The sequence below is a fragment of the Oncorhynchus mykiss genome, chromosome 2, assembly GCF_057628025.1.
Source record: "Oncorhynchus mykiss isolate SJ-2025 chromosome 2, ASM5762802v1, whole genome shotgun sequence".
NCBI lineage: Eukaryota > Metazoa > Chordata > Actinopteri > Salmoniformes > Salmonidae > Oncorhynchus > Oncorhynchus mykiss.
Genome location: NC_143023.1, coordinates 92229331 through 92255897, shown reverse-complemented (window position 1 = coordinate 92255897; position 26567 = coordinate 92229331). Strand labels below are relative to the sequence as shown.

At 44.3% G+C, this 26567-nt stretch overlaps 1 protein-coding gene and 1 pseudogene across 1 annotated transcript; one reads left to right on the top strand and one right to left on the bottom strand.

The window, feature by feature from the left end:
- Nucleotides 1–1466: 1466 nt before the first annotated feature.
- LOC110502383 (C-Jun-amino-terminal kinase-interacting protein 1) lies at nucleotides 1467–22668 on the top strand. The gene is made up of 12 exons (XM_021580367.3): nucleotides 1467–1593; nucleotides 4272–4383; nucleotides 5421–5756; nucleotides 11464–11557; nucleotides 12049–13086; nucleotides 13418–13493; nucleotides 16878–17044; nucleotides 17504–17607; nucleotides 17803–17913; nucleotides 20645–20715; nucleotides 20942–21040; nucleotides 21196–22668. The coding sequence occupies exons 1-12, from the start codon at nucleotides 1490–1492 to the stop codon at nucleotides 21266–21268; spliced, it is 2385 nt and encodes a 794-aa protein (XP_021436042.3). The 5' UTR covers nucleotides 1467–1489; the 3' UTR covers nucleotides 21269–22668.
- A 1952-nt stretch (nucleotides 22669–24620) lies between these two features.
- On the bottom strand, nucleotides 24621–26308 carry LOC149985302 (centriolar satellite-associated tubulin polyglutamylase complex regulator 1-like; annotated as a pseudogene).
- Nucleotides 26309–26567: the final 259 nt, after the last annotated feature.

Below are 26567 nucleotides of genomic sequence, written 5' to 3'. Positions count from 1 at the left end.
GAGGAGGAGGAGGTTTAACAGTGCTTTGTTGACCAGCAGTAACACTGACGTGATCTCCTCAGAGATCACTACTAATGGCCAGAGTCCTCTCTCTCTGTCTTTGTCTCCTGTTATCCACTCTGACAGAAACAAATGTATGGTTGTGTAACATCCTCTTACAGTAAAAGAGAAATGGATGATTGACAAATGAGCTAAAGGCAGTCTTTTAAGGACCATTTTGATATCTGGTAAAGACATGTCCCAGTGAAACTGAAACTTGAGCTTCCCTGTACAGTATAATTATCCTAATCTGTAACTTGATAAACTAAAGACCGAGGGTATTGTTAGGATGGATGAACACAGACACAGTTTAATTTACATGGCACAACCAGTAAAGTAAATGTCACACTTTCGTATTGGGATTTTACCCGCTGTTTCTTGTGAGGTTCAACGCTTGAGTTGATAGGAGTTAGTGTAAGTGTATTCACTTTATAGGAGCTGTATTTTACAAGCCCTGCATGTGTTAGTGGCTAGCCAGTGTTGTAGTGTGTGTGCATGTCATGACTTGCCAATAGGGACAGCAAATCACATTATTTTAAACAGGATAGACTAGACGTATGTAAGCTGAAAAGTATCTCTGCTGCACCGTTGCACATATCACAGTTTGTTCAGGGCATGAACCATACTACACAACCATACTACACAACAACACAGTGGAAGCCATGCTGTTCTAAGGGCCAGGGACCTTCCATGTCCTCCTCCCTCCGATCAAGATGATGAGAAGAAGACTCTTTCAGCAGCAGCTCCATTGATCCTGGCAGTCACCACTTCTCTTCCTTTAGCCTGCCCCAGTCACCACTTCCCTTCCTTTAGCCTGTGTATGGCTGGCTGTCCTGGGGAGGAGGAGGCAGGCAACCTGAGTAGAGCTGCATCGATCCAAGCCCTCCATCATACAGGAGGCAGGGCCTTACAGGAGGAGACCCTACCCAGCCAGGGTTGATGGGCTGGGGCTAAGAGGGTGAGTCTCTTCCCCCTCCCCAGTCTCACTACTCTCCATCAGGCAGGGCTGCACTTCCCCCATCCCATCATCCCCCAGTCATTATACCAGACCAGAGGGGGAACACAAATACAGAGACCAAACAAGTGCCTTGGTGGAGCCAGTGGTGAAGACGAGATCTATGCTGTGTGGGAAATGAGCTGGTCTATCTTTTGACTGCATCCCTCTGTGGGTCCACACAAAATAGAGAACATCTAACAAAACACTGATACACTGACAGACAAGGAAAGTCAAGCACATTTTAAATACAATGATATGCAAATTATACAAACAATAGTACTAATAAAATGTCTGTCTTGTGGTGCTGATGCTGTAGTTGATGTGTGGGCCAGAGTGGATGGCGAGTGAAGAGGCTGGGAGGATTGTGAATGATGCTCTGTTGAAAGGAGGAAGTGTTTTAATTGCCTGTTGAATCGATCACTTCCTTGTCCCTTTGCCTGCCCTGCCCTGCTGATGTTACTCTGCCTCAGTCTGGCCATGGAGTACAACGAGGATGGAGTACAGTGGTTGGAGGAGGAGCATAGAGAGAAGTGGATGGAAGACCAGTGGGAGAAATGGTACAGAAGGGCTGCACTTCTAGAGTTAAACCAGGGTTGTATTCATTAGGGCAAAACGTAACAAAATGTTTTGCAATGGGAAAGCAAAAACAAGTGTTTTATTTTTGGACTACTTCAAGTGCTTCCATCCAGGTTTCAGTCTGTATTTTCCGTTTGGTGCATAATTAATGTCTCAGGCAGAGTTATAGACCTTTACCTGTGGTAAAGATACTGTGCATAGTATCATCAGATGGTTATTTTCGAACAGGGTAACAACACAACCCAGGATGCCTTATTTGGGGACTCCCGAGTGGTGCAGTGGTCTAAGACACTCAGTGCAAGATGCGTCACTGTAGAGCCTGTTTTGAATCCAGGCTGCATCCGGCCGTGATTGGGAGTCCCATAGGGCAGTGTACAATTGGCCCAGCGTTGTCATTGTAAATAATAATTTCTTCTTAACTGACTTTCCTAGTTAAATATAAAAAATAAAGCAATATGGTGTGAAATCTGAGATATTAGCGGTTGTAGGATATTATGTCCAATGATGGACTGCTTCCTGGAAAACCTCTACTATGCCAAAAGTAGGACGCTTTAAAAAGTTGTACTAGGAAATGTCCACATTATGTAAACAAAGTATGTGCCGTAAATTCATGTATTTATCTGTAGAATTACAGATAACTGTGCTGCTAGTTTTACATAGTCGGTTTTATATTTGTTGTCAAGCTTTTCTGCACAATGCATATGAGAAATGAAGATAAACTATGTTTATGCTGCGCAGCTCTTTTTGAACATCAGTATTTATTCTGGGGTGTATTCATTACATCTCGCAACAGAAACAATTTACTGTTTAAAAACCAAACGGAAGCAAACAAAACGGAGAGGTACCTATCTGAATTTGCCCAGTAGAAACTCTCGTTTACGTTGCAAACCGTTTTCCGTTTGCACCATAAGAAATGTTGTGCAACAGAATCGGCGTAATGAATACACACCTGGTAAGCAGAGGTGGGTAGTGAAACTCTGACTGGTGTAGTAATTGAAGAACCTCCTAAGCAGGACATGCAGCTGCCTTGTGTTCACCGGATTAGCAAACCAGCACATTTGCCATAAGTCCCGACTGCTTGGCAGTAATGCTCTATGATAATATACATGGAGGTCATACTAGTCTGTCTCTCTCTCTCTCTTTCTCTGTCTCTCTCTCTTTCTTTGTCTCTCTGTCTCTCTTTCTCTCTTCTTTGTCTCTGTCTCTCTTTCTCTGTCTCTCTCTCTTTCTTTGTCTCTCTGTCTCTCTTTCTCTCTTCTTTGTCTCTGTCTCTCTTTCTCTCTCTCTCTCTCTCTCTCTTTCTCTCTCTCTCTCTCTCTTTCTTTACAACAATTTGAATGTGTTCTAGGGTTTATTAGAGCATTTTGATATCGTCACAGATGGTAGTCCACCTGGTAGTTCTCCTGATAGTCCACCTGGTAGTCCACCTGGTAGTTCTCCTGATAGTCCACCTGGTAGTCCACCTGGTAGTTCTCCTGATAGTCCACCTGGTAGTCCACCTGGTAGTTCTCCTGATAGTCCACCTGGTAGTCCACCTGGTAGTTCTCCTGATAGTCCACCTGGTAGTCCACCTGGTAGTTCTCCTGATAGTCCACCTGGTAGTCCACCTGGTAGTTCTCCTGATAGTTCACCTGGTAGTTCACCTGGTAGTTCACCTGGTAGTCCACCTGGTAGTTTTCCTGGTAGTCCACCTGGTAGTTCACCTGGTAATTCACCTGGTAGTTCACCTGGTAGTCCACCTGGTAGTTTTCCTGGTAGTCCACCTGGTAGTTCACCTGGTAATTCACCTGGTAGTTCTCCTGGTAGTCCACCTGGTAGTCCACCTGGTAGTTCTCCTGATAGTCCACCTGGTAGTCCACCTGGTAGTTCACCTGGTAGTTCACCTGGTAGTCCGCCTGGTAGTCCGCCTAGTAGTCCACCTGGTAGTTCTCCTGGTAGTTCTCCTGGTAGTTCTCCTGGTAGTCCACCTGGTAGTTATCCTGGTAGTTCACCTGGTAGTTCTCCTGGTAGTCCACCTGGTAGTTCTCCTGATAGTCCACCTGGTAGTTCTCCTGATAGTCCACCTGGTAGTCCACCTGGTAGTTCTCCTGATAGTCCACCTGGTAGTTCTCCTGATAGTCCACCTGGTAGTCCACCTGGTAGTTCTCCTGATAGTCCACCTGGTAGTCCACCTGGTAGTTCTCCTGGTAGTCCACCTGGTAGTCCACCTGGTAGTTCTCCTGATAGTCCACCTGGTAGTTCTCCTGATAGTTCACCTGGTAGTTCACCTGGTAGTTCACCTGGTAGTCCACCTGGTAGTTTTCCTGGTAGTCCACCTGGTAGTTCACCTGGTAGTTCTCCTGGTAGTCCACCTGGTAGTTCTCCTGATAGTCCACCTGGTAGTTCACCTGGTAGTTCACCTGGTAGTCCACCTGGTAGTTCACCTGGTAGTCCACCTGGTAGTTCACCTGGTAGTTCTCCTGGTAGTTCTCCTGGTAGTCCACCCGGCATGTAGACTAGAAGTATAATCTAGCAGTACCTTAGTATGACTGCCATTATAAAATGAAAGTATGACTAATCTGCAGACAGACACACCTGTGATTACCCTTTGATTGATGTGTGTGACGTGTTGTGTGTTCTCCCCGCATTGATTTGTGACACAATGTGTGTGTGTGTCCAGGCTGACTCATGACATCAGCCTGGAGGAGTTTGAAGATGACGATCTCTCCCAGGCCACAGAGATCACTGACGAGGCTGGAGCAAGCCTCAACTATGACAACCTTGACTCACAAGTAAGATAAACTACATGTACACACACCAGACCTGGGTTCAAATACTGTTTCAAGTTGTCAATTGGGCTGGGTTTGCAGTTTTGCGACTTATATTGGTCTATTATGCCAGGCAAGCTCAATCAAACACAGATAATATTTGAACTCAGTTCTGTTACACGCAGCCTCAAGCTCCTCTGCACCTGCTTCCCTCCATTAACTCCCCCCGTCCTCCATTCTACCACAATGCACTCTGTTTGACTTGACTCTGCTGCAGTCTACTTTTCATAATATGAATATTCGTTATAGAGCGTTGAGATAAATGTTGCTCCCATTGTGTGATTTTATTTTGTGACTGTGAGAATGAGAGTAGCTGCAGCGATAGAAGAAACAGAGCAAAGTCCAGAGTAGGTCAAAGTCACTTATCAGATGAATGATTGCAGCCGGGGATAGTCCTGATACACATGTAGTCCTGAGCTAAGTCGATCTAACATATGACACGTCATTACAGCCTGGCCTTCAGCCTTTTAGCCATGCAGAGATTCTACAACACTAGCTGCTAGGGAGAACTGTCATTTTAATATCAGTCAAATGGAGTCTTCAGACCAGGCATTCGCTTTGGGGGGGTTGTAGGAGTTTTAGGATGGCATTGATGTAGCCTCAGTTAGGTTTGTGTACATCTTAATATTGTGTGGTTAATGAAATGATTCAGAATTATAATTAGATTTGACATCAGTGTAAAGACAGTCAGGGTGTTACACAGTGCTGTTGTATTCCTCACAGAACAAAACAATAGCCCAGCCCTGCCTGTGTTTGTTTTCAGGGAGGTTTATCCTGCTACAGTATGATTGGATTAGAATAACATTACAGTGAGCATGAGAGAGAAAGAGCCACAGACTCTGCTGATGTCATTGCCGAGCCCCGATTGGCTGGCTCCGTCTCTGCTCTCTCCCCCTCCCTCTGCTCTCCTCCTCACTGAATCATTCTCTCTCTCTCTCTCTCTCTCTCTCTCTCTCTGCTGCAACGCTGCTGCAACGCTGCTGCTGTCTGGATCTTCCCAGGACCATGTGACGTGGCCAGCCAGTAGCGAGGCGGGGAAGACAGACGGGCGGGGGTTTAGGGAATTGCAGGCGGAGATGATCCACTTGGAGCTGATCGATGCTGAGGAGGATATCCAAGAGGAACAGGATCACTGGGGCCTGATCCATGGTTTCCAAGACGACCACAGGCTCAACCAGGAAGAGAGAAGGGCCATTGTTTTAACGCCTGTCAGACAGAAACAGCCTAATGTCATAGAATCAGAATCTGCGGAACATCGGGTCACTATGGATACGTACAGGCCCAAGAGACCAACCACCCTAGCACTGTTTCCACAGCCTCAGCCTCCCAGGACTCAGGTGGGGGCTGTTTATTTCTACCCAGGACACAGATCATCAGATCATCCGTTTGGTTGAAATAATGTTGGATTAGATACAGAAGATGTTAAGATGTGTATCCAAACAGTAGAGGGCAGATCATAGATCATATTATGTCTGTTTGAACGATGACATTTGACAGGATAGGATCTGTATATGGGGAATTGTAGAAGCTGATAGCGTCCGAGCATCAATATACAGTAGAGATTCTGCTCATTTTCTCCTCTGTGATTCCAGATCATCTGTTTGGTTTAAATCCTTCATGGGAGATAAGATAGAATGGGATCTGTATCGAAGGCAGTTCCCCAGGCACCGATATACAGACCTGTCATGTAAATGTCTGCATTGTAACTTAATGTCCTTGAATGAAAAGGATGATCAGTTCTCATGCTTTGCTACCGTGTATTTGGATGTCATAATGCTGGAACTCTTGTGGTTCTCAATCAAGGCGTTGTTACAGTAGAGGGAACGTTTAATCATGTGATACTGAATGGGCTTTTTCGCCCTCCATTTGACGGAGCCAGGGTTTACCACTGTGTATGTAGCATACGCTCCTGTCCTTGGTCTTTGCTGTCTGAAAATAGAACTGTCCTTCTGTGAGTCTGTCAGCTTCCCTGTCAGCTGAATGGCGACAGACAGGGAAGTAAGGGTGTGCTCACCAGTGATAACGATAGAAAAGGACAGGTCAGAGTCCGTCAGTGTCAGTCCAAGGATAGGGCCGTTTACAATGACAGTCCTATGTAGAAGGGGTAAAGGAATGATGATCAGCTTTCATCCCTTGCATCTTGTTGATCTGTTGAAGATCTTTGATCTTCCCCTCAGAATACACCTCTTGCCAGAGTGCTATCCTGTAGGCTACCAGTTATAAACCAGTATAAACCAGAAACCAGTTATAATCAGTTATCACCAGTTGTTAAAATGGTAAAGAAAAAGTTCAGAATATATTTCACAAGGACATCCATGATGAGCACAATGTCTTTCTGAGTATGTGTTGAAATTCACAGAAGATCAGGAAAGAGCAGGATAAGGTAGTATGACCAGATGTAGGATAATAACCTGCTCCAGTATTCACTGTCAGGGTTCCTTCAGATAACCTAACATCACTTCCACCTCTGGGGAGGATGGAGAGAGGCCGTGTGTGTGTGTGTGTGTGTGTGTGTGTGTGTGTGTGTGTGTGTGTGTGTGTGTGTGTGTGTGTGTGTGGCAGAACTGGGTTCAAATAGCACTTGAAATCCTTAAAATACTTCAGCTGTGCTTGTTTACCCTTGCCTGGTTTAATGGACCAATAGCATAGTCCCAAAACATGAAACACCGCTCCTCTGGCACTCTAGGCAGACTAAAGCAAATGCTAAACATATCTGAAAGATTTCAAATTGTATTTGAACCCATGGTAACATGGTCCATGAGGAAGATAGAGGGATGCCTGTGTGGATGCTGTTCCTCAGGCAGTGTAATCCTTAATTCTGTCCCTGTCAGTCCTGGTCACGTCTCTGTGTGTGGCACGTCCTGAACTCTACTCCTGAGTCCTGCTGCTGCTGGTGAGTCGTGATCTCACCCTGTGTTGGGGTTAGGAGGAGGATTAGGATTAGGTTTACCATGTTTTAAGTCTCACTCTTACTCTGTCAGAGTGATAGCCTGGTACAGACAGAGACACTTCATTAAGGAGCTAATCTCAAGAACTGTGGAATAGACAGTGAAAGCTTGATTCAGACTGCCTGCTCTGGTCCCAGATATGTTTCTGCTGTAGCAAGGCTGCACTTAGCCTGGTCCCAGATCTGTTATCTGAATGTTGGTACTGCCTGTTTTCAGATCCCCCTCCAGATTAAGTGTCTATATGCCACACCCAGTCAGGTTTATAATGTGTTCAAGTACATTGGAGGATTTAGCGTTTGTTTAGACTAGAGAGAGGGACTCCCAGCCAATATGTCACCCAGTCCCTAGAGATAGGGCTGCTATCAGACTCTTATTATGCTAAATACTGCACAAATTAAACACCTCCCCTTCCCTAAAACATGTGTACATTTTGGGCTATAAATTGTGCCTTTCTGTTTTATGCTGATGCTAAAATATGTATTCTATTCTACTGAGGCATTTGCTTTATGTTCGTATTCTTATCTTGTATTATTTCTTATTGATTTCGCATTGTCGAGAAGGAACCTGCGAATAAGCATTTTGTTGGACGTTGTATCCCACGTGTATCCCGTACATACGACTAATTCAACTTGAAACTATAGAGATTCTACTCTTAACTGTGCCAGGTGATTTGTTCAAGATCTCAAAAGACCTGTATCTCTCAGAGGAAATATGTCTAGGTTGTAGCGTGGGCTAACCTGTCGGTGCCATGACTCAGATTACACAGTGGGTGGATATCAGCTGCTGGGGTTGCTATGGACAGGAGGAAGGAGGGTGAAGTCTTCCGGGGGTGGTTTGTAAAGCTAGGCTCAAATGATGCGTAACCTTACTGGAGACGTGAAGACTTGTTAGCTACCAGAGGGCCCACACAGTAAGTATTGAGTTTGATACCCGGTGGATTTCATAAACTCCAAAATGACTCTCCTTTATTTCATAAATATAACCAATTCTTCACGATGAACATTTCAACATCAAACTGTTCTATCAGCACACACACACACCAAAGAAACACATACACACTCTCTCTTTCCTCCGGTTCTGGGGCAGGGTAGCCATGGTAACCGTGCCAGTGCCCGTCAGCAGCAGCTGCATTACCACAGTGAGTCAGCACCATCACTGTGAATGGTCTCTATGACAGACAGTGAGCTGTGTTAGTGTAGGAGCCTTGACTTCCTCCTCTTCACTGGTTCATTCCTGATTCATCTTCCTGGCAGACGGATCTGATTGTGGTGGCGTGTGTGATGTCATCAGGGCTTGGTTAGTCTCGCCAGAGCCATATATTTAGATGGGTTTAGATTTAGGTGGATCTGGTTCTTCATTTGGCTGCAGGAAGCTGTAACTGAGGCTAGGGCTGGGTATATGTGATTGGAAACTGAGACAGTCATTGATCGTAGTGCTGCTTGGCTTAAATAGCTGTGGACTGGGCTGGATGGGGCTGGGCTGGATGGGGCTGGGGGGGGGCTGGCTCTCTGGTAATAATACAAAACAAAACAACACTCAGGCGTTCTAACAACCACTCCTTTTGTGTGTGTGTGTACACTGTACACACATTCCCCTTGCTATTGTGCAGAACAGAGACGCTACCTCTGGTAAACCGAGGGGTGGGGCAATGTCTAATATTAAGGAAGTCTCGAGGTTTTGCTCGCCTGAGGTAGAGTACCTTATGATAAGCTGTCGATGACACTATCTACCAAGAGAGTCCTCATCTGTATTATTAGTAGCTGTCTATTTACCACCACAAAGCGAAGCTGGCATTAAGACCTCTCTCAACCAACTCTATAAGGCCATAAGCAAAGAAGAAAATGCTCACCCAGAAGCAGCGCTCCTAGTGGCCAGGGACTTTAATGCAGGCAAACTTAAATCAGTGCAACCAGGGGGAAAAAAATCTGAGACCACCTTTACTCCACACACAGAGATGTATACAAAGCTCTCCCCCGCCCTCCATTTGGCAAATCTAACCACAATTCTATCACTGGATTATGTCCCGGGATTCATCCAATGGCACTGAGGAATATACCACCTCAGTCATCCGATTCATCAATAAGTGCATCGATGACTTCGTCCCCACAGTGACTGTACGTACATATCCCAACCAGAAGCCATGGATTACAGGCAACATCCGCATTAAGCTAAAGGCTAGAGCTGACGCTTTCAAGGAGTGGGAGACTAATCCGGATGCTTATAAGAAATCCCGCTATGCCCTCAGACGAACCATCATACAAGCAAAGCATCAATACAGGATTAAGATTGAATCCTACTACACTGGCTCTGACACTCATCGGATGTGGCAGGGCTTGAAAACTATTATGGACTACAAAGGGAAACCTAGACGAGATGCCCAGTGACGCAAGCCTACCAGACGAGCTAAATGCCTTTCATGCTCGCTTCGAGGCAAGCAACACTGAAGCATGCACGAGAGTACCAGCTGTTCTGGATGACTGTGTGATAACGCTCTCGGTAGCCGATGTGAACAAAACCTTTAAACAGGTCAACATTCACAAAGCTGCGGGGCCAGACGGATTACCAGGACGTGTACTCAAAGCATGCGCGGACCAACTGTCAAGTGTCTTCACTGACATTTTCAACCTCTCCCTGACGAGTCTGTAATACCGACATGTTTCAAGCAGACCACCATAGTTCCCTGTGCCCAAGGAAGCAAAGGTAACCTGCCTAAATGATTACCGCCCCGTGGCACTCACATCGGTAGCCATGAAGTGCTTTGAAAGGCTGGTCATGGCTCACATCAACAGCATCCTCCCGCACTCCACACCCCCCCTTCTCACCTGGACAAAAGCTCTAGCTATGTGAGAATGCTGTTCAGCCACTATAGCTCAGCATTCAACACCAAAGTGCCATGAAGCCCATCACTAAGCTAAGGACTCTGAGACTAAACACCTCCTTTTGCAACTGGATCCTGGACTTCCTGACGGGCCGCCCCCAGGTGGTAAGAATAGGCAACAACACGTCTGTCACGCTGATCCTTAACACTGGGGCCCTTCAGGGGTGTGTACTTAGTCCCCTCCTGTATTCCCTGTTCACCCACGACTGCGTGGCCAAACACGACTCCAACACCATCATTAAGTTTGCTGACTACACAACAGTGGTAGGTCTGATCACCGACAATGATGAGATGGCCTATAGGGAGGAGGTCAGAAACAGGCAGTGTGGTGCCAGGACAACACCCTCTGCGTCAATGTGATCAAGACAAAGGAGCTGTTTGTGGACTACAGGAAAATACGGGCCGAACAGGCACCCATTAACATCGACAGGGCTGTAGTGGAGCGGGTCGAGAGTTTCAAGTTCCTTGATGTCCACATCACCAATGAACTATCATGGTCCAAACATACCAAGACTGTCGTAAAGAGGGCACGACAAAACCTTTTCTCCCTCAGGAGACTGAGAAGATTTTGCATGGGCCCCCAGATCTTCAAAAGGTTCTACAGCTGCACCATCGAGAACACCGGTTGCATCATTGCCTGGTATGGCAACTGCTCGGCATCTGACCATAAGGCGCTACAGAGGGTAGTGCGAACGGCCCAGTACATCACTGGGGCCAAGCTTCCCGCCATCCAGGACCTATATAATATACCCTCGTTATTCTTATTGTTACTTTTTATTATAACTTTTTTTTTTTTGCCTATTTGGTAAATATTTTCTTCTTCTTGAACTGCACTGTTGGTTGAGGGCTTGTAAGTGAGAATTTCACGGTAAAGTCTACACTGTTGGTTGAGGGCTTGTAAGTGAGAATTTCACGGTAAAGTCTACACTGTTGGTTAAGGGCTTGTAAGTAAGTATTTCACGGTAAAGTCTACACTGTTGGTTAAGGGCTTGTAAGTGAGAATTTCACGGTAAAGTCTGCACTTGTTATATTTGGCGCATGTGGAAAATCAAGTTTGATTTGATGTAATGTTTATCAAATTAAAATGTATCTCTCTCCCCCTTCTCTCTTTCTCTCCCTCTTCTCTCTCTCCCCCTTCTCTCTCTCTCCCCCTTCTCTCTCCCTCTCTCCCCCCCTTCTCTCTCCCTCTCTCTCTCTCTGTCTGTAATATCATTGTAGGACAAGGACACTATTAACAACAATTCGTTTGGAAAGAAGGACACGTGGAAGGAGAATGTATCAAACTCAAACTCCTCCTCCCCCCACATAACAGGTGAGAATGGGATATCCACCGGTTTAAAGCATAAACATGTACTGGTAGACAGTACCTGTTTTTAGAATAATACCAACATCAATTTTAAACAAAGCAACAAAGTTTATTTTGCAGAAGTGAAAGTATTAAGTATGATATTTGTCTAGACATGTTTTATTTCATGTCAATGAGCACAGAGTAATTGCACATATTGTAGCCAATGCGGCAGTATTTCATTATACTCTAATCCGCTCATTCCTTCATAAAATGACTGGGCCTAGACCATGACTTGAACACTAAAATGCTTAAGAAATAGTACATGTAAGCCCAGCGGCTTCTCAATATTCTCATTCGAAACCCACCAATGGCTCTCATTATGAAACTCTATACAGTATGCAGAATGTATCTTATTATTACTGTAGCCCTTAATAATCCTTCACTGTAAAGTTTGGTGACAAATGAATAATCTTTTGTTTGTGTTGTTGTTGTCGCGTGCCTCGTTTGTGTTAAAGGGGATCCCACTAATGAGCAGGTGAATGACGAGGCTGTCCAGCAGCACAACGGTGACGGCTCTGTGGCCAAACCACCACCAAACAGAGGGAAAGAGCAGGCAGTCAAGGCACACAGCAAGGACTACTCCACGTTCATCTCACACGGAGTTACAGAAACACGAGGCCGACAGCGAGACGCCAAACAGCGGAATAAGAAGCCCTCTGCTGCTCCACACAACCAGGTTACAGCAGCAAAACCCAAAGCAGGCAGCATGAGAGACACAGCTGTGGAGGGGGATAAGAATAGGGATGGTAGCAGGGGGCGAGGAGGAGGACCGGGGCGAGGTCAGGTTCGGGGGTGCTGCCAGGAGGAGGAGCGCCAGCCAGAGGCCACCGAGGAGATCTACCTAACCCCGGTACACCAGAAGAACCCTGACACTGACTGTGACACTGACCGTGACCGTCCCTTCCTGTCTCAGAGCAGCGAGGGCAATCGCATGTCTATCAGCTCCGATGCAGAGGGACCCCCAGCATACACAAACACCACCCTCCCTGACCGAACAAACCCCTCCATCAGCGAGGAGGACGAGGTCTACCTGCACCCCTCTGCACCTCCTCCACGCTCCTCCTCCTCGTGCCTTAGGCCATCCGTCAGTGAGGGAGGGGACCGGGACAGGGGGATGTGGGACAGGGGCTCTAAGTCTAGATCTAAGGGGGGGTCGGGGGCTCTGCGAACTGCACACACTCAGAGCTCCGAGGCTGATGGTCTGTCTTATGACTCTGTCAAGTACACCCTAGTGGTGGACGAGCACGCCCAGCTAGAACTGGTGAGCTTGAAGCAGTGCTACCATAGCTACAGTGAGGACAGCGACACAGAGACGGTATATGAGTCAGCCAACGAGGAGGACTATGAGGTGGATCACAGCGAGCTGAAAAGAGAAAGGAGAAAGTCATCACGCCTGTCCAGAGCTTCTTCATCCTCTGAGGCAGGTGTTGGCGGGGGACCTCGAACACGCAAGTTCCTCAATGTGTTTGTGAACGGACGTTTACACTCCTCCGGTGAGTTCTGTGACCGGCTGCTGCCATCCTTTTTTAACATTTTATTTTTAAACCTTTATTGAACCAGGAAGTCTCTTTGGATGAATAACCTTTTTTCGAAGGAGACCTGGCTTAAGGTTATGCTGTTTCTCAGTTGTATTGCAATTTCATTGAAACCATATTTGTGAAGGAAGAGTGCTAAGATTACCACTTACCACACAGGAACTACAAAGGTTAAAGAATGACCAGAGTCAACATGATAAAAATACCAAAGTCACTCCTGTATCAAGATGTTTGGACACTACTAATGTGATAGTGCCGTGAAGCTCCTCTCCTGCCTTGTGTCCTCCAGGTGCAGAGTCCTTTGGCCTGTTCTCCTGTGTGTTAGACGGGGTGGAGCAAGAGCAGAGCCACAGAGCTGTGTTCAGGTGAGACATTGTTTGGGGTTACTCTATACAACAACCTTCATGAATAAGCCATTATACAGTGCATTCTGGAAAGTATTCAGACCCCTTGACTTTTTCCTCATTTAGTTGCGTTACAGCCTTATTCTAAAATGGATGAAATATTTTTTTCCCCCTCGTCAATCTACACACAATACCCCATAATGACAAAGCAAAAACAGGTTTCAAACATTTTTACAATTCTTTTTTTTTTTTTAATAATATCATATTTACATATACTATCGTTCAAAAGTTTGGTGTCACTTAGAAATGTCCTTGTTTTTCATGAAAACATACATGAAATTAGTTGCAAAATGAATAGGAAATATAGTCAAGTCGTTGACAAGGTTATAAATAATGATTTTTAATTGAAATAATAATTGTGTCCTTCAAACTTTGCTTTCGTCAAAGAATCCTCCATGTGCAGTAATTACAGCCTTCCAGACCTTTGGCATTCTAGTTGTCAATTTGTTGAGGTAATCTGAAGAGATTTCACCTCACGCTTCCTGAAGCACCTCCCACAAGTTGAATTGGCTTGGGCTTGATGGGCACTTCTTACGTACCATACGGTCAAGCTGCTCCCACAACAGCTCAATAGGGTTGAGATCCGGTGACTGTGCTGGCCACTCCATTATAGACAGAATACCAGCAGACTGCCTCTTCCCTAAATAGTTATTGCAGAGTTTCGAGCTGTGCTTTGGGTCATTGTCCTGTTGTAGGAGGAAATTGGCTCCAATTAAGCACCGTCCACAGGGTATGTCATGGCGTTGCAAAATGGAGTGATAGCCTTCCTTCTTCAATATCCCTTTTACCCTGTACAAATCTCCCACTTTACCAACACCAAGCACCCCCAGACCATCACATTGCCTCCACCATGCTTGACAGATGGCGTCAGGCACTCCTCCAGCATCTTTTCATTTTTCTGCGTCTCACGAATGTTCTTCTTTGTGATCCGAAACCTCAAACTTTTATTCGTCTGTCCATAACACTTTTTTCCAATCTTCCTCTGTCCAGTGTCTGTGTTCTTTTGTCCATCTTAATCTTTTGTTTTTATTGGCCAGTCTGAGATATGGCTTTTTCTTTGCAACTCTGCTGAAAAGGCCAGCATCCCGGAGTCGCCTCTTCACTGCTGACGTTGAGACTGGTGTTTTGCGGGTACTATTTAATGAAGCTGCCAGTTGAGGACTTGTGAGGCGTCTGTTTCTCAAACTAGAAACTCGAATGTACTTGTCCTCTGCTCAGTTGTGCACCGGGGCCTCCCACTACTCTTTCTATTCTGGTTAGAACCAAGTTTGCCCTGTTCTCTGAAGGAAGTAGTACACAGCGTTGTACGAGATCTTCAGTTTCTTGGCAATTTCTTGCATGGAATAGCCTTCATTTCTAAGAACAAAAATAGACTGACGAGTTTCAGAAGAAAGTTATTTGTTTCTGTCCATTTTGAGTCTGTAATCGAACCCACAAATGCTGATGCTCCAGATACTCAACTAGTCTAAAGAAGGACAGTTTTATTGCTTCTTTAATCAGGACAACAGTTTTCAGCTGTGCTAACATAATTGCAAAAGGGTTTTCTAATGATCAATTAGCCTTTTAAAATGCTAAACTTGGATGAGCTAACACAACATGCCATTTGAACACAGGAGTGATGGTTGCTGATTATGGCCTCTGTAAATGTGTGTAGATATTCCATTAAAAAATCAGCCGTTTCCAGCTAGAATAGTCATTTACAACATTGACAATGTCTACATTGTATTTCTGATCAGTTTGATGTTATTTTAATGGACATTAACATTTTTAGCTTTTCTTTCAAAAACGAGGACATTTATAAGTGACCCCAAACTTTTGAACGGTAGTGTAATTATTCAGACCCTTTACTCAGTACTTTGTTGCAGCACCTTTGGCAGCGATTACAGCCTTGAGTCTTGTATTTGGTGAGTTTCTCCCATTCTTCTCTGCAGATCCTCTCAAGCTATTTTCCGGTCTCTCCAGAGATGTTTGATCAGGTTCAAGTCCGGGCTCTGGCTGGGCCATTCAAGGACATTGAGACATGTCCTGAAGCCACTCCTGCGTTGTCTTGGCTGTGTGCTTAGGGTCGTTGTCCTGTTGGAAGGTGAACCTTCGCCCCAGTCTGAGGTCCTGACCACTCTAGAGCAGGTTTTCATCAAGGATCTCTCTGTACTCCATTCATCTTTCCCTCGAACCTGACTAATCTCCCAGTCCCTGCCACTGAAAAACATCCCCACAGCATGATGCTGCCACCACCATGCTTCACCGTAGGGATGGTGCCAGGTTTCTTCCAGATGTGAAGCTTGGCATTCAGGCCAATAAGTTCAATCTTGGTTTCATCAGTCCAGAGAATCTTCTTTCTCATGGTCTGAGAGTTCTTTAGGTGCATTTTGGCAAACTCCAAGCAAGCTGTCAATTGCCTTTTACTGAGGAGTGGCTTCCGTCTGATCACTCTACCATAAAGGCCTGATTGGTGGAGTGCTGCAGAGATGGTTGTCCTTCTGGAAGTTTCTCCCATCTCCACAGAGGAACTCTGGAGCTCTGCCAGAGTGACCATCGGGTTCTTGGTCACTTCCCTGACCAAGGCCCTTCTCCCCCGATTGCTCAGTTCTAGGAAAAGTCTTGGTGGTTCCAAACTTCTTCCATTTAAGGACGATGGAGGCCACTGTGTTCTTGGGGACCTTCAATGCTGCAGAATTTTGTGCCTTTCCAAATCATGTCCAATCATTTTAATTTACCACATGTGGACTCCATTCAAGTTGTAGAACAGGATGATCAATGGAAACAGGATGCACCTGAGCTCAATTTCGAAGGGCAAAGGGTATGAATACTTATGCAAATAAAGTATTTTTATTTTATTTCTAAAAACCTGTTTTCACTTTGGCATTATGGGGAATTGTGTGTAGATTGATGAGGAACATTTTTTCTTTAATCCATTTTAGAATAAGGTTGTAACGTAACAAAATGTGGGGGAAAAGGAAGGGGTCTGAAAACTTTCCAAATGCTCTGTACATGGGTTCTACATATATATGAATGCATAAAGCAATCTTACACAGGGTCCTCCTTCACGAGCTGACAAACGCATTAAAGATTCATTACATGAATAAACATCAAACACACCATCATAATGGTCTCACATTTAGCTAGTGTCCTCATGTAATCACTACCTCGTTAGCAAGATATTCCATGCTCGCAGTGTTTCATTTGCATCCACTATGGAGTGGGTTTCCTTCCCACTGTGCTCCTGCTTGCTCTTTGGGTGTAGGCTGGGTTACTGTAAAGAACTTTGTGACAACTGGTAAAAATGACTTTCTAACTACATTTGATTGATTTATTGATTAACCATGCTGTCTGTGTGATTGACAGGTTTGTCCCTCGCCATGACGATGAGCTGGAGCTAGAGGTGGATGACCCCCTACTGATGGAGGCTCAGGCTGATGACCTGTGGTGTAAGGCCTACAACATGAGGACTGGGGCCAGCGGCATCTTCCCTGCCTACTACGCTGCCAAGGTCACACAGGAACAAAGCAAAGGTATCAAATATGGTTTATTTCATCCATTATACGGGCTCTGAACATAGCAAAGGTAATGCCATCGATACACTTTGGGCATCACTGTTTGGTTATAGGATCAGTAAGGGCATTCTAAAAAATGCCTGAAATAAATTAGCCTGGGTGCCAGTCTGTTCATGCTCTCTTGCCAACTCCTTGCCACTCACTGTCATGCCAAACATGTTTGCCAGTTGGAGTTGGCGTTTTGGCACAAGAGCACGAACAGGATAGGATCTTTAAATAGTATTGCTTGGCTTTGAATGAACCTCTACTGTATACTGTGCTGATGAAATTAAATCTGTGTGGACCACCATTGAATGTTATTGAACTTTGTCTTTGCCCTTGTCTTACCCAAATAATTCCGCTTTTCAATGCTATTAATATCAGTATGTAATGCTCCTAACTGTAAATCAAACCGTTCTCTCCTCTTATATCAATTAGATGACAAAGATGACTGGGTTGACAGATTCCGTGTGAAGTTCCTAGGCTCTGTTAACGTACCGTACCACAAAGGCAACGATGTGCTTTGTGCTGCTATGCAAAAGGTAGAGTATTAGCCCCCCCCCCCCCCCCCCCCCCCCCCCCCCCAGTGGTAGGCTGGAGTTTCTAATCTAAACCCTCCTTTCACAGTCCTTATTTGGAATAATACAGGAGGAATGTGATCTGGAAGCTAAGTGTACTTACAGCCAAGTAAACACCGTATTTGAATCTGACTATGTTGGTCCTGTTTCCGTCAACAGATTGCTACCAACCGGCGGATGACCATGCAGCCTCCCTCTACATGTGTTCTGGAGATCAACATGAAGGGGGTGAAGATCATAGTGCAAGATGAATGCAGGACCTCGGAAAGAGTATGTCTTCTCTTAAACCCTAAAATGCCCTTATTCCATGACTGCTAACAACAATGTGTGTTCACAGTGCTTCATTGTTATTGGTTTATGCATCAGTGTTCAAGACCCATGTTTCATTTGGATTAGCTAGATATTTATTTATTTATTTAACCTTTATTTAACTAGGCAAGTGAGTTAAGAACACATTCTTATTTACAATGACTGCCTAGGAACAGTGGGTTCAGCTCGGGGATTCGATCTTGTAACCTTTTGGTTACTGACCCAACACTCTACCACTAGGTTACCTGCCACCCCTACATGTTGTGGGATGGAATTTTGTAGTCAGACTTTTGTAGTTAATCAATCCCACGAGTCATACATTAGTCATGTTGCAAAGTACAATTCTGGAGTGTTTCTGTGGAAGCTACGGTGTAACTAGACCTTTTCAAAACAGTCGTTAGTAGAAGCAGCAGTCTGTTACCAGGGTGGACACTACCATTCTGTTAGCAGGGTGGACACTACCATTCTGTTAGCAGGGTGGACACTACCATTCTGTTAGCAGGGTGGACACTACCATTCTGTTAGCAGGGTGGACACTACTATTCTGTTAGCAGGGTGGACACTACCATTCTGTTAGCAGGGTGGACACTACCATTCTGTTAGCAGGGTGGACACTACCATTCTGTTAGCATGGTGAAGACTTCCAGTCTGTTAGCAGGGTGGCCACTGCCAGTCTGTTAGCAGGGTGGCCACTGCCAGTCTGTTAGCAGGGTGGGCACTGCCAGTCTGTTAGCAGGGTGGGCACTGCCAGTCTGTTAGCAGGGTGGGCACTACCAGTCTGTTAGCAGGGTGAAGACATCCAGTCTGTTAGCAGGGTGAAGACGTCCAGTCTGTTAGCAGGGTGGGCACGTCCAGTCTGTTAGCAGGGTGGGCACTGCCAGTCTGTTAGCATGGTGAAGACTTCCAGTCTGTTAGCAGGGTGGCCACTGCCAGTCTGTTAGCATGGTGAAGACTTCCAGTCTGTTAGTGGGGTGGACACTGTCGGTCTTTAGTGGAAGCAGCAGTCTGTTAGCAGGGTGGGACACTGCCAGTCTGTTAGCAGGGTGTACACTGGCAGTCTTTAGTGGAAGCCGCAGTCTGTTAGTGGGGTGGACACTGCCAGTCTGTTAGCAGGGTGGACACTCAGTCTTTTGTGGAAGCAGCAGTCTGTTAGCAGGGTGGGACACTGCCAGTCTGTTAGCAGGGTGTACACTGGCAGTCTTTAGTGGAAGCCGCAGTCTGTTAGCAGGGTGGACACTGCCAGTCTTTAGTGGAAGCAGCAGTCTGTTAGCAGGGTGGACACTGCCAGTCTGTTAGCAGGGTGGACACTGCCAATCTTTAGTGGAAGCAGCAGTATGTTTGCAGGGTGGACACTGCCAGTCTGTTAGCAGGGTGGACACTGCCAATCTTTAGTGGAAGCAGCAGTATGTTAGTAGGGTGGACACTGCCAATCTTTAGTGGAAGCAGCAGTATGTTACCAGGGTGGACACTGCCAGTCTTTAGTGGAAGCAGCAGTATGTTAGCAGGGTGGACACTGCCAGTCTGTTAGTTGGGTGGACACTGCCAGTCTTTAGTGGAAGCAGCAGTATGTTAGTAAGGTGGACACTGCCAATCTTTAGTGGAAGCAGCAGTCTGTTAGTAAGGTGGACACTGCCAGTCTGTTAGTAGGGTGTACACTGCCAATCTTTAGTGGAAGCAGCAGTATGTTAGTAAGGTGGACACTGTCAATCTTTAGTGGAAGCAGCAGTATGTTAGTAAGGTGGACACTGCCAGTCTGTTAGTAGGGTGGACACTGCCAATCTTTAGTGGAAGCAGCAGTATGTTAGTAAGGTGGACACTGCCAGTCTGTTAGTAGGGTGTACACTGCCAATCTTTAGTGGAAGCAGCAGTATGTTAGTAAGGTGGACACTGCAACTCTTTAGTGGAAGCAGCAGTATGTTAGTAAGGTGGACACTGCCAAACTTTAGTGGAAGCAGCAGTCTGTTAATAAGGTGGACACTGCCAATCTTTAGTGGAAGCAGCAGTCTGTTAGTGGGGTGGACACTGCCAATCTTTAATGGAAGCAGCAGTCTGTTAGTGGGGTGGACACTGCCAGTCTTTAGTGGAAGCAGCAGTCTGTTAGCAGGGTGGACACTGCCCTCGTGAGGATGTTTGGGATACTGTGATAGCCAGTTACATAACCACACTCTTGCATAAAGACCACTCAGTTTTAAGACTTTTTAATCCTCCTCACTCGTGGTGCACCGGCAGTGTGCCCTTTCGGACAGGTTTACTGTATGAACAAGCTCTCAGACACAGACCATAGAGTCTCAGCCTAATATTAGGTTGTGTTTTTACTGGTATGGCCTGCGTGTCAGTCTGTTTCTGATGATTGAATTGCCATGTCAAACATGAGCAGAAACAGATGGGCTTCCATGCTAGTATGATGCATTCACTCAGGCCCATAGCCACTGTGCCCATAAAAATAGAATGAGTAGGCTACATTCTATGAGTACTTGTTCTAATTCTAGAACTGTACCCATAAAAATAGAATGAGTAGGCTACATTCTATGAGTACTTGTTCTAATTCTAGAACTGTACCCCAAAAAATAGAATGAGTAGGCTACATTCTATGAGTACTTGTTCTAATTCTAGAACTGTACCGTCTCTGACATCACACTCTAGTGCAGGAACTGACCGTAACTATCTCTAATCTCTATGTATATTTTCACAGGGGGATAAGTGCTTTCACTTTTTTCAGCTTAAGAACATCTCCTTTTGCGGCTGTCACCCAAAACATAACAAGTGAGTAAATGAACTATCATGACACATGCTAAACTAAGGAAGTAATTCAACTTAAAGCTTTTTGAATACTGTATGAAAGCAGATTCATTGCATAAAGAAATATGGGTGTTTAAAAAGCTGTAACTCAAGGATACAAAGACGAGCAATTGAGAGTTGCTTCTCAACTCTAGACACTGTATCTGGAGCATATTGCATCGTGTCTCTCCCATTGCTCTCTCCCATCCAGGTATTTTGGATTCATCACTAAACATCCTGATCATCAGCGGTTTGCTTGTCATGTATTCATGTCAGACGACTCCATGATGCCCCTAGCTGAGTCTGTTGGGTAATCTCTCATCCTTTCTCTCTGCCACCCCTTCTTACTATCCACATATGCTAATGAACATGTACATCACACTGTTTATATTACACATTTTTCTATTAACAAATTACTACTGACTATTTTTACCTAACTCCTCTTTGTTGTTCCTATACATATAGGAAAGCCTTCCAACTGTACTACAAGGAAACTGTGGGCTACTCCTGCCCAACAGAGGACATCTTCATTGAATAGCGTTCTCTCAATAGTATATTTCTCCAATATTGTGTTATGATGAAACAACTTGCATGGTGGATTTTAAACTGCATTGAATGGTAACGCTTTGGCCGACTCCTAAAATAAATCTTTACAATATGCCAGTAAATAACCATTTAGTAATACTGATCTGCAACACAATCTACTTGGTGCAGCTTTCTACTCACTGCCATGTTTCTACAGAACAAACATGTCTACAGAAATACCCAGGCTAAAGCATTACCGGTCCCATCCAAAAGAGCCTACATGTATCTTCCTCACAAAGGTTATTGGCCAAAAGTACAGTACTGTTAACTGTAAAGTGTGCAGCCAAATGTGAGAACAGGTACTACAGTGCAGAGAAACCAACAAGTAGTTACAGATCAAACTCAATATCAAGATAGAATATGTTTATGTGGCTTTATGAGCTATTCCAAATGATATGAGATCACTATCAAGTCACCTGGAAACCTCGTCTCTGTACGGAGGAAGACAGGGACAGTGATTTCAATCTGTCTACGTGTCCCTGGACTGTTTTTAGTGTCACACTGTTTGATTTCAGATTCAGTTAGTATATATGTTGGAAAGTTTATTTATGGACTAATAGTCCATCACATCATAACAGGCTTTAAATTAAATGCAGTCCGTCAGTGCATTCTCACCAATTAACTATGTGAAAATGAACTCTGACTAGGGCTTGTCATCTATCTGCCAATACCAAAAAGGTGAATTAACTCTTATTTTTTTATTGTATTGAAAGGAATGTAATTTAAATTAAGAAATAAAAAAATAGTAGTCTGTTATTGAAGAATCAATGTATATCGGTGGGTAAGCAGGTGTAAGTTAAGGATGGTATCCTAATAACATTGTTTCCTACCTAATTCAATCACGCTCTATCACATTCTATGTGTGGAATTCTATCCGGGTGACCCTTGAAAATGACAATCTACAGACAAAAAAGCCCTATGTATTAACACTTACTCCTACTGTAACTTGGAAACAATGTTTGGCCAAAATTGTATGGTGGAATTACTGTATAAGGAAAATATTTCAACAAGTATGATCTTGGCATCACTGTGGTCTTACCACTTTAAAAGTCATCCAGAAGGCACTTTTTCTAAAAATCAAAACCACAAGTAGTGCCTATTTTCTAATTATTGTGATGACTGTTTACAGTATGTAGTTCCTTTTTATTTGAGATGGTTCTGGCACTGTGGGACAGATGTATTACCTGTACAATAGAAATATGCTGTTTGTAATTGAAATGTCCTACAGTAGGTTTGATCAAACCCCGTGTGTATTGCATGATATCAATGTCAAACAAAACAATGTAGAGAAAGACTCAGGAGGTCAATTCTTGTCATTAAATCTGAAGGTGTTTACATCTTCTCTGAAACTCAGTCGGGGTCTCAATTACTGTTGAAAGTTAGACTAGTAGAATACAAAAGGTGCCGTTTTGAATTTTGGTTGCGCATTAGCAGTTTTCCTCTTGAGTCACTCAAACTAGCTCATGTCAGCTAAATATATTTTGATTGGTAAATAATAATCTAGCGACCAACTATCTAAACTTGTAGTAATCATGGTCGAAATACCGACCGGGGTGCCCCCATTGATTTTCTTAGTCACTCTCACTCGGATATCATATTAAAAACTGCAATCATTTCTCTCCGCCCCATGGAAAAATAAGTAGAATTGCATGAAATTAGTTCTAAAACTGCTAAATCTTCTCTACGCCCCATGGAAAAATGGGTAGATGTGCAGGAATATAGCTCAAACTTTTTTCTTCGCTGTGAAGGGGTGGGGGTTATAGATGTAACAAGGTCAATAATAGATTTAGTCTGTCAGTGGGAGGATTTTAAAAAATGTAACTAGGCAAGTCAGGTAAGAACAAATTCTTATTCGTGGGTTAACTGCCTTGTTCAGGGGCAGAACGACACATTTGTACCTTGTCAGCTCAGGGATTTGATCTTGCAACCTTTCAGTTAGTAGTCCAGCGCTCTAACCACTAGGCCATCCGCTACATGGATAAATGGATATAACAAGGTCAATAAGAGATTTAGTCTGTCAGTGGGAGGATGTGAGGGGGGGGGGGGGGGCGATTAGAAACATGTCTTCCTCGGGGGGTCTTTGTGTCCCGGTGAGATGCTGCTGCTGTTGGACTGATAGCAATCTGGGCAATGCTGTGGAGAGCATAGAGATACAATATAATACTATTTGATGCTGGGGGTGACAACACTGAAGGGTAATATTGGATTGATTTCAAGGCATTCAATGTGAGTTTAAAATATGTGATTCTATAACCTACTCCAGAACAACAGTACATTGAAGGTAGTTGCTATTAGCTATACCTAAAGCTTTGTTTATAAGTGTATATTAAATATCGAATCTGCATTAGGGGAAACAGCGCCACTGTTCGGCCCAGTAACATTATAATGAAAACAGAGGAGAGGAGAATTCGGCAACGTGGCAAAAAAAACAAAAAAAAACAAACTATAATCATATTCTTCGGTCGCGCGCAATGATGTCCGAATGGCGAAAAAACAGTGTTAGTTGTTTGCAGTAACTTCTTTGTTGTAATATCCGAAACGGACGTGACAGTTTCACCAATTAAGGATTCTAGCTATAAATATTTTCAACAGTATTAGAAACATAGGTGAATGTAAGGTTTCAATATTGGTCAGAATGAAACTAAATGAAGTAGGTTCTGTGCCTCAGTTTACCTAGTTTATCCACCTCCTGGTCCATATCAGGGTCAATGAGCAGCTCGGACTTGTTTGGCAGGCCCCCTAGCAGCGACAACACTCGGTTATTAACACTAGATGAGCAGCCCACACCCATTGCAATGGTAATATGTTCAAATGAAAAGCCTGCCAGTGTTAATTGTAGTAATGCATGGCTTGCATTTGTATTGCATTATGGGAACAATAGTCTTTGTTATGAACAGAAAACAACACTTGTGTTCTCACCAATGTCCTGGTGGATGTCCTCGTGTCTTACCAGAGCCTTTCGCTACACTCGCATTAACATCTGCTAACCATGTGTATGTGACAAATAAAATTTGATTTGATTTGAGCCATCGCAAACCCATAGGTCATGGCAGGTGCAGAAGGATGGCTATGGAGAGTCACACAATATCAATAAATCACTCGAACTTAATCAAGCATTATGCATCCTAGTACAATTCAATACAACTCTATTTGTCCCCTTAAGGCAATTACTAATCCCAGGAAGAGCCTCACAAATAAGTATCATCTTGTGAGTACTACTGTTGACTGAAAAATCATTAATTATTTGTATTGCCATTGTAATCTTCAGATTTATTTAGAGCAATGTATTGTAATGAAACTGTTCCTTACTTGCATTTGAACCTCTCACAAAGCCCCTCAAAGCATTCTCCAAACACTGATGAACCCACTCCTTCCTGAGCCTCAGTTTCCTATGTGGCCACCAGAGGCAGAAGTGGGGATGATTACAGTGTTGGGACTCTTCCCTGACAGCAGGCCCTAGTAGATCACATCACGGCAATGATCTCCAGGAACTCAGTGAGTGAAAAGGAAACAGGATTTCAGGTGACAATGTGCAGTCTAGAGTCTCCCAAGTCAGAGGCTGGGCTATTTATTTAAACAGGTACGTTTTCAATAGAGACCTGGATCATGTCAGGTATGCAGTAGTAAATCATGTTCTCTGGTCGTTGTGAGAGGACTCGAGGCAGTCCATGGCATCGTTCATCAGCACTATCCTATGTTGAAAGAGATTTGAATTGGGTATGGCCATAGTGTGTACTAAAATGTTCACAATAATGTCTTGACAATCCATTTCAGAGACGAAAACACCCTGAATTTCATGTTACATAGTGTAATGTAATACTGTACAATATCAATGAATAATGCCAAATCACAGACCTTGCTGCATGTTGTACCAACTCCACTAAACTGTCTGGACCGAGGAGCTGCAGAAGAGAGTTGTACTCCAACATGGCCAGGAAGTCTGTAGCAAGCAGAGCACATAACCTATAACAGTGGCAAACACCAGGGATATTCACTGTATCTACTGAATATAACTCAACGGCACACACAGGAGGTCCTTGTTATAATACAGTAGAATTCCATAACCTTTTTAATAAATTATATTCACATTTCTCATATGGTCAAAGACAGTGTTACCATCACACAGACACATTAGGCCTACCTAAGTTCATTCCAATATGTCTGAAGCACCTCCAGAGAATGTGGATAAAGGAGGCCCTTTTATGAGCTCTGACCTTGATGTAGCTAAACTCTGAACAGAACATGGTTGCCATTCTTCACACTGCTGAAGCTGTCAACCAATCACAAAGGAAATCAAATACAACATGAGTGAGGACCAAATATAGGTTTCCATTAGTTACCCCAGCCACAAAGTAAAAATTGGCTATATATCGTAAACATTCATGAATACGAATTTAAGTTTAGGCATAAAGTTAGCAGTGTGGTTAGGGTTAGGAGAGAGAGAGAGAGGGAATGCGAGAGAAAAAAGGAGAGCGAGAGGGAATTAGAGGATGCATACTTAAATTCACACAGGACACCGGATAAGACAGAAGAAATACTCCAGATATAACAGACTGACCCTAGCCCCCCGACACATAAACTATTGCAGCATAAATACTGCAGACTGAGACAGGAGTGGTCGGGAGACACTGTGGCCCTGTCTGACGATACCCCCGGACAGGGCCAAACAGACAGGATATAACCCCACCCACTATGCCAAAGCACAGCCCCCACACCATTAGAGGGATATCTTCAACCACCAACCTACTTCCCTGAGACAAGGCCGACTATAGCCAACGAAGATCTCCCCCACGGCATGAACCCGAAACAGGCACCAACCCGGACGTTCCATTTCTGAAGGCACTGTACGTTCCATTTCTGCAGTACATTTATACAACCATGGGTATAACCGCTAAGAAACACACCTTACTGAAGCACATATTATTCATATCACTCTCTATTGGCCTTGGCCTACTCACAGAGATCCTTTCAGGATCCCTCGACCTGTATCCATCTTCCTTCACTACTCTCTTCACTGGCTCAGCATATAACACCTTCTGTACTACTCTGATCCTGGCAACCTCAACCTGCTTTTCAGTCCAAAATGAATTTAGACCACACAAAGCCCTTTTTTTTTTTACCAAACAAAAATATTATGAGTCTGGCAACCAACCGAGCCATCTACTTGCACACCAACTTAAAAATGAACGGAGAGAAAGATCTATTGAGTCTATAAAGATGGCAGATGTCTCCACTACCTTGCTTATCAATAA